Source organism: Numida meleagris, chromosome 5 (genome assembly GCF_002078875.1).
Source record: "Numida meleagris isolate 19003 breed g44 Domestic line chromosome 5, NumMel1.0, whole genome shotgun sequence".
Classification (NCBI taxonomy): domain Eukaryota; kingdom Metazoa; phylum Chordata; class Aves; order Galliformes; family Numididae; genus Numida; species Numida meleagris.
The window spans coordinates 13,625,577-13,640,578 of NC_034413.1; the positions used below are offsets into that span (position 1 = coordinate 13,625,577).

Below are 15,002 nucleotides of genomic sequence, written 5' to 3' on the forward strand. Positions count from 1 at the left end.
TCTTCCCTTCCCTGGAACCCATGTGGTTTTCCAAGGCCCTTTTGATCACCGCTTTGGTTTCAGAGTTGCACAACCTCACCAAGTTAACAATTAACTGTATGCCATCAGGATTTGATCCCAACACCAGCCAAAGGTGTGTAGGGACTTTTATCCCAAGCGTCCACCCAGGACTCTCACAGCTGAGCAGAGTGAGAGAAGGAGCTGCTGGCTCTGCCTGCCCCAGCCATGTCAGCAGCCCTGGAGGAGTTCTGCGGCTCCGTCTTCTGGGTGAGTGGCTGTGTTGGCCCCATTGGGGTAGGGCACTTGGTGAGCAGTAAGTCAGGAGGGTGGGTGACAAGTGGGGTGGAAACAGGAGGGATAGGAGCTCTGGGAGTGCTAGTGCTGTGAGCCAGGTGAGGGTCAAGCGATCCTGAGTGACTTCAGGGGAGGGTCAGGTTGGGTGCTGGGAAAAGGTTCTTCACCAGAGGGCAGTGGGCATGGAACAGGCTCGCCAGGCAGCGGTCGCAGCCCCAAGCTGCCAGAGTTCAGAAGGTGTGTGGACGATGCTCTCAGACGCAGGGTCTGATTGTTGGGTGGTCCTTTGCAGAGCCAGGAGTTGGACTCAGTGATCCTTATGGATTCCTTCCCACTCCGGTTATTCTGTGATTCTATGGTTCTATGACCTGACTGTCCTCCCTTGTCCCCAGAATGACTCGTTCCTCGCTCGCCCAGATGCCGACCTGCCGGTGTGCTTCCAGCAGACGGTGCTGGTCTGGATCCCCCTCGGCTTCCTCTGGGTTTTGGCTCCATGGCAGCTCCTGCCCATGTGCAAATCCAAATCCAAGAAATCATCTCTGACCAAACTCTACATCATCAAACAGGTAGAGTGGGGCTGAGGGGGCACAGAGGGCAGTGGGAGCAGCCTGGGATGAGTGGTGGTAAGTAGAAAGCCTCTGAGTTGGAGCTGGGTGAAGAATGAGCAGATGAGAGGTGTAGGAGAGAAGGAGCACTGTGATGGAAAACTCAGAAGGAGGCCCATGATGACACATAGCTGGGACAGAGGGCACCATAGGGCTGGGATGCTCTGGGAGGGAGGTCTTAGGTGTGCGCACTGCAGCCTCTGATATTGTGTGCTTGTGTGCCCCAAGGTTAAAATAATGGCAGTGCTCCTGTGAAAGGGCACAAGAAAGCTCTTTGCACCAGATTTGGGTTGGGAAGGGTGTGATGATCTACAGGGCTTAGTGCTTTTATATCCAATTGCATTGTCTCCCAGTGGTTTGCAGTGCACACAGTGGGCTGGGTCTCTCCTCACAGCTGCTCTCCTCTCCACACAGGTGCTGGCTACCTTGCTGTTGCTGACAGCCGTGGCAGAGTTGGTCTTGGCAATTATAGAGGGCACAGGGCAGGACTCCCTGCCAGCTGTCCTGTACACTAACCCCAGCCTGTACATCGTCACCTGGGTAAGGACCAGCGGGACAACGTGCTGAGTGTCACCAAAGAGATGGCATGAGATGGCAGAGCTGGGCTGCAGAAAGCTTTCATAGCACAGGGATGGGGGGAGGCTGCATCTGCAGGGGAGCAGCCTGGGAAATGGGGACGGAGCAGCTCTGAGTATTTGTGGGAATTCTGTGGGAAGAGCTGAGAAGTGCCGTAGAATTCTGAGGCAGAGGAGATCTGTGATTGAAAATCGGATTTGTGAATGAAGATTTATGAGATTTGTCCTCTGGAAAACTAAGGGCACAGGGACCGTGTGCGGAGTGGAACACGTGCTCAGGAGTAGCAGAGATGTTGTAGAAGTTATCAGCCAATCTAAGAGTCTTAATAAAGCCATAAAACTTTGGAGCTACATTCAGAAGCAAACATAATGATTCGCTAATGATTACTATTTTATCTGTTGGATTCATGTGCAAAGTTTAGAAGAAATTGTTAACCATGGGTCTCTGACCTATGTAATGCCAGGCTTGGGGGTGATGTTTGGGAGCCAGGGCTTTGCTTTATGCCCACTCCTCACAGCGTGGCCAAGAACCTCGGGTGAGAGCAGCTAAAGCATAATGCCAGGGTGCCTTCAGACCTTGTTTTTCCGATGAGCATTTTGATCTGATGTCTCCCTGAAGTAAACCTTTGCCCTGTGCAACAAACTCTGAAACTCCTATAGGACTGGCAAAGTGCCACAGAGTGGACACATACCCAAAGGCGTGTTTGAAGGGCAGAGCTGGTCCTGGTGCTGCCCTTCTCAGTGATGTTCCTTCTCCTAGCTCCTGGTCCTGCTGATCCATGATGCGCGGCGCTTCTGCTTGTGCAGAGACTCAGTGGTACTGTTCTGCTTCTGGATCTTGTCGCTGCTCTTTGGGATCCTGCCGTTCCAGTCCCTTGTCCGGAGAGCGCTGCAGGTTGGGTCTGGCTGGAAGCTGTGTGTTTCCCCACGGCATTGTTCTGTCTCCAAAGAAAGTAACAGAATCATAGAATACCCCGAGTTGAAAAGGACCCATAAGGATCATCGAGTCCCTTATGGACCTCACCTCTTGACAAGCTCTCAGTGGTATCACTGAGGTCCCAGCTGCCCTAAGGACCTTGGGAACTGGAAGAGGAATAGCACTTTAAATTCACCCTCTCCCTTTGAGGAAGCATGAGCAAACCAGGAGTAATTTATCCCCTTATGGACTTCTGGGAGGAGGGCAGGGAGAAGGAGAGAGGGGTGGTGAAGGGAAGCTGAGACAGGACACAGAGTTCTGCAACTGCTCTGTCGGGCCTGGCCTTATTTGGATGCTGTCTCTGAGGGCCGGGTGGCCTTGAGACAAGCCCCAGCAGTCACCCTGGGCTCCACATTCCCGCAGGACCCCATCTCGGATGTGCCACGGTTTGTCCTCTTCTTCATCTCCTATGGGCTCCAGCTGCTGCTCTTTCTTGTCTCGGGCTTCTCAGATATCTCCCCAGAAGCAAAGGAAATTGCAGAGAAGGTACGAAGTGCATGTAGGGGTGGGTGAAGGCACCGGGAAGGTATGGGAGAGCTGGAGGCTGCAGCCTGGTGCTGGTCAGTTCTTGTCAGTGCCATCTCAGCACCTGCAATGCTTCGGTACTCACTTCTCTTTCCTTTGCACTCTAGAACCCAGAAGTGACAGCCTCCATCCTGAGCTCTGTCACCTTCGAGTGGTACAGCAGGTGAGCAGGGCTACGGGGAGGTCTGGGAGGTGAAATGCAGGGAGGCCTCAGGGCTGAGCTGCACAGGCTGCTATGAGCCACAGAATCATAGCAGAGAATCATAGAATCATAGAATTAGCTAGATTGGAAAAGACCTACAAGATCATCCAGTCCAACCATCCACCTACCACCAATAACCCCACTAAACCATGTCACTCAATGCTATATCTAAATGTTTCTTGAACACCTTCAGGGACGGTGACTCAACCACCTCCCTGGGCAGCCCATTCCAGCGCCTGACCACTCTTTCTGAAAAGTAGTGTTTTCTAATGTCCAGCCTAAATCTACCCTGGCGCAACTTGAGGCCATAATTGCAGAATGGTTGGGTTGGAAGGGACCATAAAGCCCACCCAGTTCCAACTCCCTGCTGTGGGCTGGTTGCCACCCACTAGATCAGGGTCCGGGGCACCATCCAAGAGCTGGCCAGGAGAAGCACTGTAGTTGGTGCAGTCTGTGCAGCCTGAGCTCGGGCAGTTCCCACCTTGCTGTGCACTGGTACCTGGTACATTGGGCCCAGCCTGCAGGTAGCAGTGATCTGTTATGGCTCTGCCATGTGGCATGGAAGTTGCATGGGAGCTTCAGCCACACCAGGCTGTGAACACAGATCAGGGACTGAGCTGCAGGGAGCTGGGTTTGTAGCTCTCCCTCTGTCAGGACCAGACTCTGAAAGCTCTGCATTTGCAGTAGGGACCCTCCTGCAGACACAGTGTTGGAGACTTGCTAAGGGGAGATCTCTCTGCCCCACAGGATTGTTTACAAGGGCCATCGGAAGCCCTTGGAAATTGAAGATGTCTGGGAATTGAAAGATAAAGACAGGACACGGACTATATATGCTACTTTTGAGAAGAACATGAAGACTGCAGTGAAGAAGGCCCAAGCAGAATTGGAGAAACGGAAACGCAAGAAAAGACGCCGGGAATGTGACACAGAGCACATGAATGGGATGAGCAAGGCCCAGAGCCAGGACGTCCTGGTGCTGGTAAATCCCTTCCCATGTGTGGCCTAGCATGAGACGCAGAGATCCAAGCCCAGCCTCGTTGAGCAGGGTCACCTCATCTCCCTGCAGTCCCCAGTGCTGAGTTTCCCAACTTTGATTCTTCAGGGCCATGGGAAAGGATGGGGAAACCCATGGCAAGGTCTTTCCCATCCTCAACAGATCCCTATTTTTTGAGAGACCAAGAAAGTCTCCATCTTTATGCCCTGCAGAAGAACAGGAACCACCCTCAAGGCTGCTATACAAGCAGCTCCCTTGTCTCTGTGTTTCCCTGCCCCAGGTATCTCCCAGGTCTGAGTGAAAATCACTCTGAGAGAGAGAATCATAGAATCATTAAGGTTGGAAGAAACAGCTAAGATCATCCAGTCCAACCATCAACCCACCCCCACCTTGCCCACTAACCATGTCCCTTGACATGTGCCACATCTCTACATTTCTTGAACACTTCTAGAAATCGTGACTCCACCACCTCCTTGGGCAGCCTGTGCCAATGCATCACCACTCTTAGAAGCAATTTTTCTGTAATTTATCCATAATATATATGGATAGATAATGTGACAGGAATTAAAGCCAAGGCTTCATTCAGGACATCTGATCTGGGGGCTGTGTAGCTGCCCTGGAAGCATCCTTCCAGGTGCCAAAAGCCTTAGGACCCGCTCATTTACTTCTGTGTGGGCTTCCCTCTAGGAGGAGAAGCAGCCGAAGAAGAAAAAGAAGAAGGGAGGTAAAGGGGACTCCTCTCACAAGGATTACCCCAAGAAGTGGCTGATGAAAGCCCTCTTTAAGACCTTCTTGCCGAACCTCGTGCTGTCGGTGGCTTTCAAACTGGTACATGATGGACTCGTGTTTGTCAGCCCCCAGCTGCTGAAGTGAGTCACACCTCCCTGCCCAGTCCTGGCCTTGCCCCCAGCCCCACCACTTCCCTGCGTGCTCAGCATCCAACTCCCTGTGTTGGTTTGGAGCACCCTGTTGAGTCTGTCTGCATGGGTGGGTGGCTCATGCCCTCTCTGCCCCTCAGGCTGCTGATCGCCTTTGTGTCAGACGCAGAGGCCTTTGCCTGGCAGGGGTACCTGTACAGCATCCTGCTCTTCCTGACCGCAGTGCTCCAGTCCCTCTGCCTGCAGCAGTACTTCAACCTGTGCTTCCAGCTTGGCACAAACGTGCGTGCCAGCCTCATTGCTGCCATCTACAAGAAGGTTGGTATGGCTCTGTCACCACCCCCAGCTGGCTTTGTCCCAACTGGGCTGGGAATTCCAGCATCTCTTGCCCATCAGCCTGAGGCAAATGGCACATTTGATAGCTACCAGGGTCTGAGGAGCAGTTTCAGCCTGGCCTGCTTGTTCCCAGCTCAGTGCCATGCTGCTCCCATAAGGTTTGCACTGACAATGATTTCTCTCTCCAGGCGCTCACCATGTCCAGTGCCACTCGGAAAGAGTCTACAGTGGGAGAGACTGTGAACCTGATGTCAGCTGATGCCCAGAGATTCATGGACATGGCCAACTTTGTTCACCAGCTCTGGTCATCACCCCTCCAAATTATCCTGTCTATCGTCTTCCTCTGGGGAGAGCTGGGCCCTTCTGTCCTGGCTGGCCTTGCAGTCATGGTGCTGCTCATCCCCATAAATGGATTCCTGGTCAACAAGTCCAAAGTCATACAGGTCAGTGATGGGAGAAAGGTTCTCCCTGTTGTTGTTCTCCTTGCTCCCCTAGCATTCCTTGTTATTTTTAAGATCTTTCCCAGACTGAGAAGTTCATCTGTCTTGGGCTGGGGTGATCATCCAGACTCACAAAATGTCTTCCCTGGGTTCTGGAGCTCTCCCTTCTCTTCCCTAGGGTGGCCCAGGTGTATTCCCAAGGGTGAGCTCTGTCTGGTTGAGATGTAGCCGTGACCTCTGGCTCTCTGTTTGTAGGTGAGGAACATGAAGAACAAGGATGAGCGCATGAAAATAATGGGTGAAGTCCTCAATGGAATCAAGGTGAGCAGTGGAGTGTGTACCCCCTGAAAGGTGGGCATTCCATTGAGGCCAGCACCGGCTCACTCTGGTTACCTCACAGATCCTGAAGCTTTTTGCCTGGGAGCCCTCATTTGAGAAGCGAATCAATGAGATTCGGGCATGTGAGCTGAAGGACTTGCTGAAGTTCTCTTACCTACAGTCAGTCTCTATCTTTGTGTTCACATGTGCCCCCTTCCTGGTGAGTGCCAGCAGGCTGGGGAGAGCTTCACCTTCCTGAGAGCTGGGGTTGTGCTGGGATGGGATGGGATGGGATGGGATGGGATGGGATGGGATGGGGAACCTCAGGTGGTGTGAAGCGAAGGGAAGCAAATGGGCTGGGCTGCACACAACCACACTAATGGTGGCTTTCTCTGTCCCAGGTCTCCTTGGCCAGCTTTGCTGTCTATGTACTGGTGGATGAGAACAACGTCCTGGATGCACAGAAAGCCTTTACCTCCATCTCCCTTTTCAATGTGCTGCGCTTTCCCATGGCCATGCTGCCCTTGGTTCTCTCTTCCTTGGTGCAGGTCAGCCCTCAGTGGGATCACCTGATACCTCTGTCTGAGCCAGCACATGGGGCTCAGATGTGTGATGGCCCTGGGCCCAGGGATCAGTGCACAGGGCTCTGCTGGCAGTGGGGTGAGATGGGACTTGCCTGTGCGACACAGGCTTAGGGCTCAGAGATGGGGAATGATACTTGGTTGGGGGCTGTGTATGGAATGCTCTACTTAGGTGCCCAGCTGTGTCCCATGCCATCCTCTTTCTGCCACGGCAGACTAACGTCTCAAAGGAGAGGCTGGAGCGGTACCTGGGCGGAGAGGATCTGGACACCTCAGCTATCCACCATGACTTGATCCCAGGTAGGTAAAGCTCTGGGTTAGTCCCTGTGGGTCGCAGGCCAGCCTGACCTTGCCCTGTCGAGCAGCAGGCAGAGCACAATGAGCTGGGGGCCATGGGGCATTTCAGAGGTGGATCTGTGCAGGCAGGAGCTGAGCAGAACCAGGTGAAGGGCTGTGTGGAAGGTTTTGGGGGTGGTGCAGGCTGGTCGGGTTGGGATCCCCAACCCAATCCCAATGCGTGAGGCCAGCTTGCTCTTCCTCAGCCCTGAGGTGCATCTCTTTGCTGATAGGCAGTGCTGTGCGCTTCTCAGAGGCCACGTTTACTTGGGAGCAGGATGGGAACGCCGTGATAAGAGAGTAAGTGCTGTGTGCCACATGGGGCCTGATGGGTCCCTCTCCCTCTAAGCTTTTAGTTGGGCAAGGCAGCTGCCTCTTTACAGTGCCACTCAAGGTGAACCCCCAGCAATGCTCCACTCTGTGTGGGTCCTATGCAGGAGCCCACGGAGAAGTGCTGCTCACTTGGCTCTCCTGTCTTGCAGTGTCACCCTGGACATCAAACCTGGGAGCCTGGTGGCTGTGGTTGGGGCTGTGGGCTCAGGGAAGTCTTCGCTGGTGTCAGCCATGCTAGGGGAGATGGAGAATATCAAAGGACACATCAACATCCAGGTGCGAGGGGATGGCTGGTGCAAGGGGCTGTGGGGCTCACAAATAGACAGCGGGGCAGGCACTAGGTGACCATGTGGCCCCCAGGTGAGGGACCAGAGTGATCCCAAGAGGCAGGAGGTGGCCATGTTTAGGCTGATGCTCTGGTGATCACCCTGTTCTTGTATTTCTCTCCCAGGGCTCCCTGGCCTATGTCCCCCAGCAAGCCTGGATCCAGAATGCCACACTGAAAGACAATATCCTTTTTGGGTCAGAGCTGGATGAAGCTAGGTATCAGAAGGTCATCAAGGCCTGCGCTCTCCTTCCAGACCTGGAACTACTACCTGCGGGCGACCAGACAGAGATAGGAGAGAAGGTATCAGCACTGTGCAATGGGGATGAGCAAACATGTGGTGAACACATGTGACAGAGGGAAGGGCTATCACCCTGGGGCAGTCTGAGGCTCATGGAGGTTTCTTCCCTTTCAGGGCATTAACCTGAGCGGGGGCCAAAAGCAGCGGGTCAGCCTGGCCCGGGCAGTGTACAACGATGCTGACATCTACATCCTGGATGACCCTCTCTCTGCTGTGGATGCGCACGTTGGCAAGCACCTCTTCGAGCATGTGCTGGGACCTAAAGGGCTGCTGCAAAACAAGGTGAGCACCTGTGCCCTCCTTCCTGGGACACGGCCAGGCAGGAATGTCTCTGGCACTGTGCTGCCCATACTCCCAGGAAGGTGCTTGCTTGGGATAGAGAAGGGATCCTGTGGCTTTTGGATAGGCAGGAGAGTCCTAGGGGGGTGTGAAGAAGGGAAGGGTGCCCTGTATCCCCATGGCCAGGTGGTGATGGATGGCCAGCAGAGAAGTCCTCAAATAGAGGTCAGCCTAAGGCTTGGGGTGCAAGGGGTGTTCTGATTTTACCACCCTCCGACCACAGTGCCATTTTATTGCAGACACGGATCTTGGTGACACACAGTATCAGTTTCCTGCCCCAGGTTGATAACATCGTGGTGCTGGTGGCAGGAGCGGTGTCTGAACATGGTTCCTACAGCACCCTGCTTGCAAACAGGGGGGACTTCGCCCAGTTCCTGAACTCGTATGGCAGCCAGGAGGAGGATGCTGCAGAGAAAACTACTGCAGGTACTGGGAATGCTACTGGGAATAGGAGACATGCATGTGTCTTGAGGTTCTGAAAGCTCCAAGACCCTATTAGTTGGTCTGTCCCTCATTCCCATGTCTGTAGCTGTTGATTTAGATGGAGCTGAAGAGCAGGGGGATGAAGGTATGGAGCCTTGCGTGGAGGAAGGGCCTGATGATGTGGTGACCATGACACTGAAGCGAGAGGCAAGCATCCATCGCAAGGAGTTCAACCGCAGGTGGGGACTCAGCCAGAGCTCTCCACTCTCTCCCCTGCTTCCTGCATTGCTCTTTAGGAGACCAGGGGGCTTCGCTGGGGAGATTCCTGCAGAGAAGGGGCTGGGAACTTCCCTTCGTGCTTCTAACCCTAGTTACACTGGGTCAGGAACATCTGATCTTGCTTTTACTTGCTTTGCTGTGACCTTGTGGTCTTCCACAAAGCTTGCTCAAAGCTGCCCGTGTTGGGACACTCATCTCAGAGGGCTCCAGCACTGATGTCCCAGTGCAGTGTGGGGATGCACCCCCAGAGCAGGACCTCCAGAGCAGCACCCTGTGACTAATGGTGCCCATCACCTCCCTGCAGCATCAGTATGCAGAGTACCACTTCTGTGAAGAAGGCCCAGGAGGAGCCTGTCAAGAAGATAAAGGGCCAGAAGCTGATTGAGAAGGAAGCTGTTGAAACTGGCAAGGTGAGGATGGAGGAGGCGGCAGAGGGGCACTGTACTGACCTTGACTCTTGCCAAGAGAAGCCAGTGCCAGCTTCCTGCGGCCCCATTGCAGCCAGGAGACACTGAAGGACACAGTACTGCATGGAGCTGGTGGCCAAGGTCCCTGACAGTGCAGTGTGGTGGAGGGAGGACTGAGGGCAGCAAGTCCAAGGTTGTATTGGGTGTCACTGGCTGTGATTTGCTGGGCAGTGATGATAGGCTGAACTGTTCCACAGGTGAAGTTCTCCATGTACCTGAGGTACCTGCGTGCTGTTGGTTTGGGCTTTTCCTTCTGGGTTGCCATGGGCTATGTGGCACAGTACGTCGCCTATGTGGGGTCCAGCCTGTGGCTCAGCGCCTGGACCGACGATGCAGAGCGCTACCAGAACCAGACCTACCCTGTGCAGCAGCGAGACCTGCGGATCGGCGTCTTCGGGGCACTGGGAGTTTCACAGGGTGAGTGTGGGGACACACAGTGCTGCTCACTCAGTGATGTGGTCCAGCAGGGATAAGGCTGGTGGGATGCAGTTACTGGAGCATGGCAAGGAGGTGGGACACAGGATGTCACTGCGGGACACTGCACAACTTCACTGTTGCATGCGTCCCATGACTGCATGGGGCCAGTGGCACACGTGAGCTGGGGTTGACTGCTCTGTGCTCTCCTTGCAGCTCTCTTCCTGCTCCTTGCAACCATCCTGTCTGCTCATGGTGCCATGCGGGCCTCCCGGATCCTGCATGAGCAGCTTCTCAGTAACATCCTGCGTGTTCCCATGAGCTTTTTTGACACGACCCCCACTGGCCGCATTGTGAACAGGTTTGCCAAGGTAGGAGAACAGCCCCCACATGGAGAAGGTGCTCTGGCAGGTCTGGAGGGTGTTGAGTGGTGCCATGTTCTGTGGAGCACAAGGGTATGGTGGATGCGTGCTCAATGTGAGGTTAACTGCATCGTGGGCTATATATACAAGGAGAGTGGCCAGCAAATTACAGGATATCTCCTCTGCTCAGTGCAAGGGAGACCACAGCTGGATGCCGAGTTCTGTTTTGGGGCCACCTGGCCAAGAGGGATGTAGAAAAACTGAAGAGGAGCCCAGAGGTCATGTTTTGTAATGAGTTGTCCTGGAACAATGAGAGGGCCAACAAAAATATACAGTCAATGTAAATGACTTTGTAAAGTTTTCTTATTGAAAACTTCTCCATTAATTCAGCTGTTCCCAAGCTAGGAGCTGTGGCCCTAAATGAGGCTGTGACTTTTACATCGATACAGTTTGATCCAATATTTTTTTGCACTGTGTTAAAGTATGGGAGCATAGGAATCCTGTATGTGTGGAGCCTCTGGGGTTCTTCCTCTCTGTGTGGTCACTGACTGCTTCTCCCTGCTTCTTTCTACACCGCAGGACATCTTCACAGTAGACGAGACCATCCCCATGTCCTTCCGCAGCTGGCTCAACTGTTTCATGGGTATCATTAGCACATTGCTCATGATAGCCTTGGCCACCCCATTCTTCACTATTGTTATTGTTCCCTTGGGCATCTTCTACTACTTTGTGCTGGTGAGTAGCTGGGGCCTGAGAGCAGCTCCTGGCCTGCCTGGAGCAGTGTCACTGTCACTGCTGGGCTCTGTGTTAGTAACCGAGCTGTCCCCTCATTTCAGCACTTCTACATCTCCACATCACGCCAGCTGCGGCGCCTGGATTCTGTCACCAGGTCTCCCATCTACTCCCACTTTGGTGAGACCGTGTCAGGCCTTTCCGTCATCCGAGCCTATGGACACCAACAGCGGTTCCTGCAGCAAAATGAGAAGACGATGGACATCAACCAGAAAAGTGTTTACTCCTGGATAGTCTCAAATAGGTGAGTTTGCTCCTTATGCCACAGCACTCCGCATCCAGGGACTTCTGGCCTTGGAGGAGGTTCTGGAGATGCTGAAGTCCTCCTTCATAATCATAGAATCGTTTGAGTTGGAAGGGACCCTTTAAAGTCATCTAGTCCAACTCCTCTGCAATGAACAGGGACACCTACAGCTTGATCAGGACGTGTTCTGAGGGTCTGTATAGGAATTGGGAGAGCTTAGGATAGGGCCACCATCTGTGGAAGGAGCACTTTTAAGGGTGATTTTGAAAGCTCCTATGAAATATCCAGAGCCTGGGCAGGGTGAGCTGTGTTGTCAAGGGTGGGTCCTGGGAAGATGCCGATGCTCCAGGACAGGTGGGAGTGTGATGGGGGCACTGCCTGGTGCTGGTGTATGGTGCTGAGCTCAGCACTGGTGGGATGCTGGTCTCACTGGTTGGCCCTGTGCTGGGGCCGTGCTCTCCCGGTGCAGGTGGCTGGCCATCCGCCTGGAGTTTGTTGGGAGCCTGGTGGTCTTCTTCTCTGCGCTTCTGGCTGTGATTTCAAAACACTCTTTGGAGGGCGGCATTGTGGGTCTCTCCATCTCCTCTGCCCTCAATGTGAGTCAGTCAAAGTTTCTTCTGTTAGGTTTTTGGGCTGATGGCTCTGGGCTGGCTGCATGATGCTGCCCCACATTTACCTGCAATGTGCGGGGAGCAGATTAGCTGGAGTGTCTGTTGGAGAGGGTGATCACCTGGGGATTGAAGCCAGGGGAGCACGCATCCATGCGTAACAGGGACGCTTGCTGCTGTGGGGAGGAGCATGTTCCTGATGAACTCTGAACAGGAGGTGGTTGTTCCCGGGTCCCACTGAGCTCTGTTGCCCTGCCATGCAGGTGACCCAGACGCTGAACTGGCTGGTGCGGGTGTCTTCGGAGCTGGAGACAAATATTGTGGCTGTGGAGCGGGTGCACGAGTACACAAAGGTCAAGAGAGAGGTGAGGAGAGCAGGGTGTGGGCCAACACCTGCTGCAAAGCTCGGTGCAGCCCCCTAACCCTCCTGTGCCCCCAGGCTCCATGGGTGACAGAAAAGCGCCCACCCCACGGCTGGCCCAGCAAAGGTGAGATTGACTTCGTGGATTACAAAGTTCGGTACCGACCTGAACTGGAACTGGTTCTTCAGGGGATCACCTGCAATATTGGGAGTACTGAGAAGGTGAGGACCTCTCTGCCCGCACTGCACCCTTTCCCTAACAATCCTGTGTTATTGTTGGGTCTGTGCTCTTTGTGGCCTGGAGAAGGCCCACCAGGAGCCTTCTCCAGAAGATGAGAGCACCTGCTCTGCTATTTTCAGCCCTGTTAGCTGGTCTAAACATCTGCTTCCACAGGTTGGGGTTGTGGGCCGGACCGGGGCTGGAAAGTCCTCCCTCACCAACTGCCTCTTCCGTGTGCTGGAGGCTGCTGGGGGAAAGATCATCATTGATGGGTTGGACATAGCAACCATTGGCTTGCACGACCTGCGCCAGAACCTCACCATCATCCCCCAGGTGAGTCGACTCCGGCTTCTCTACAGCCCACTGCTGCACAGCTCTGCCCCAGGCCTCCCATGGCCCTTAGCACCTCCCTAGGTGCTGCAGGTCCTCCATCAGCACTACCTCCTGCCCAGGGGCAGGCAGCAGGGTGAGCATTCAGCCCAGCTGAATGGCCACGGTGGGGGCAAACACTGTGGTGTCCCTGGCAGGACCCTGTGCTCTTCACCGGCACCCTGCGGATGAACCTGGACCCCTTCGACCAGTACACTGATGAGGAGGTGTGGAAGGCCCTCGAGCTAGCTCACCTGAAGACATATGTGCAAGAACTTCCTGAGAGGCTGCAACACATCGTGAGCGAGGGAGGGGAGAACCTGAGGTAATCAAAGGAACTGAAGCACGCCCCGCTCCCAGCTCTTCTCCTGGGCCTAGGAGGGGGCTGTGGTGGGGTAGGGGGCTGAGACAGGCACCCTCTGTTTACCTGGTAACTCACATCCCCCACCTCCTCCCAGCGTTGGGCAGAGGCAGCTTGTGTGTCTGGCCCGGGCCCTTCTCCGCAAAGCCAAGATCCTCATCCTGGACGAAGCAACAGCAGCCGTGGATCTGGAAACTGATCACTTAATCCAAACAACAATCCGGAGCGCGTTTGCTGACTGCACTGTCCTGACCATCGCCCACCGCCTCCACACCATCATGGACAGCAACAGGTACCATAGGGCACAGGAACGGGGCTCAGGGCTCTTGGGGTAGGGAGAGGTGGCTAGTAGCGGATGGAAGGATGCAGCCAGAGAGGCAGGGGTGGTTGGAATGCCCAGGACAGCAATGTACAGCTTCTGGGAGTGTGGAACAGAGGAGGGGAAAAATGGCCGGGCATTAGTTATGCCTTTGTGGAGAGTAATGTTTTTGGGACCCTCTACAGCAGCAGGGCACAGAGGGGTTGCTGACGCCAAATACATTTCACCATCCAGCATAGAGATGAGAGCTGTATGCTTACTGAGAGGTGAACTGCCTAGCATGGTTGTAGAAGGAACATGTGTTGGTGGGGCTGTAGTGCTGGTGCCAGCAGCACTATCAGCTCAGATTGCTGGAGCTCAGGTGTTCTCATTGCCCACTGCCAGGGTGATGGTGATGCATGCAGGGAAGATTGTGGAATACGACAGCCCCGAGAAGCTGCTTCAGAAGCAGGGCGTCTTCTCTGCAATGGCAAAGGACGCCGGCATCACAAACACAGAAACCACCACGCTGTAGGTGGAGTGGAGCAGCTCCCTCCTGCTGGGACTCACCAACCCGGCACCTGGATCTCCCTGCAGCTGGACTGCCCAGGACTTTGTCTCTACAGCTGCGAAGTGGAGAGACTGACTTCTCTGGCTGGCAGGGACAGAAGATTGGACTTGAGCTGTGACCTGCTACTGTGCCCTGCCAGCTGTGCCCATGAGGGCCTGGAGCTGCATAACTTATGGATAAGAAAGTTATGTCAGGCAGGGAGACCATGGACCCCCCAGGGGTCCAAGTTTTTGTACTTTTTTATGCCAGGGGAACCTAGCTGAGAGATGCTGTAGTACTACTGAATGAAATCTGCAGTATAATCTGAGTGAATGTTATAATTTATTTACCTCTTGTAACTGTTTCTACTCTTCCCACTAAAAGTCTGATTTTAAGGCATGCTAAATAAGCCTCGGTTCAGCTTTAAGCCTGGCCCGCGTTTGGAGGAAGGTGGTACAGAGGTTATGCAAATAAATGTTGGGGAAGGTCCAAATCAAGTGGTACAGATGGACCCAGGCCTCTGCCCCAGCCACGAACCTTCTGGCAGCAGAGGTGGAGGAATCTTCTCAGTGGCTACAGCTCCCCTTGATTGCAGTGCAAATGAACGAGGCAGTCCCTGAGGCTACTGTAAGCGCTACTGGGGCACACCACAAACCTGACAGTGGTGCAGACAAGCCGCAGAAGCGTGGGCACATATGCGTGATGCACCAACACATGCGCACACACACAAAACACAGTGGTTACCACTCCCGAACTCTTGACCCTTTGTTCTTGGGCATCAAGGCAAGAACTGCAGCACTGACGCAGACTATGTGCACACTGTGTACTTGCATGGACAGAGCAGAGCAAACCCCTTCCCCTTGGCTGGTGGCAGGAGGGATGCAAGCCACGCACAG

General features: G+C 54.2%; 1 protein-coding gene across 1 annotated transcript; it reads left to right on the plus strand.

The window, feature by feature from the left end:
- ABCC2 (ATP binding cassette subfamily C member 2) lies at positions 226-14,938 on the plus strand. The gene is made up of 32 exons (XM_021398589.1): positions 226-267; positions 651-860; positions 1,314-1,439; positions 2,235-2,369; positions 2,814-2,936; positions 3,083-3,138; positions 3,925-4,156; positions 4,859-5,040; positions 5,190-5,367; positions 5,574-5,828; positions 6,081-6,146; positions 6,226-6,363; positions 6,545-6,691; positions 6,940-7,024; positions 7,294-7,360; positions 7,543-7,669; positions 7,845-8,021; positions 8,134-8,301; positions 8,598-8,784; positions 8,888-9,020; positions 9,365-9,470; positions 9,725-9,944; positions 10,158-10,312; positions 10,883-11,038; positions 11,140-11,339; positions 11,809-11,935; positions 12,211-12,312; positions 12,387-12,530; positions 12,703-12,861; positions 13,056-13,222; positions 13,356-13,550; positions 13,962-14,938. The coding sequence occupies exons 1-32, from the start codon at positions 226-228 to the stop codon at positions 14,089-14,091; spliced, it is 4,695 nt and encodes a 1,564-aa protein (XP_021254264.1). The 3' UTR covers positions 14,092-14,938.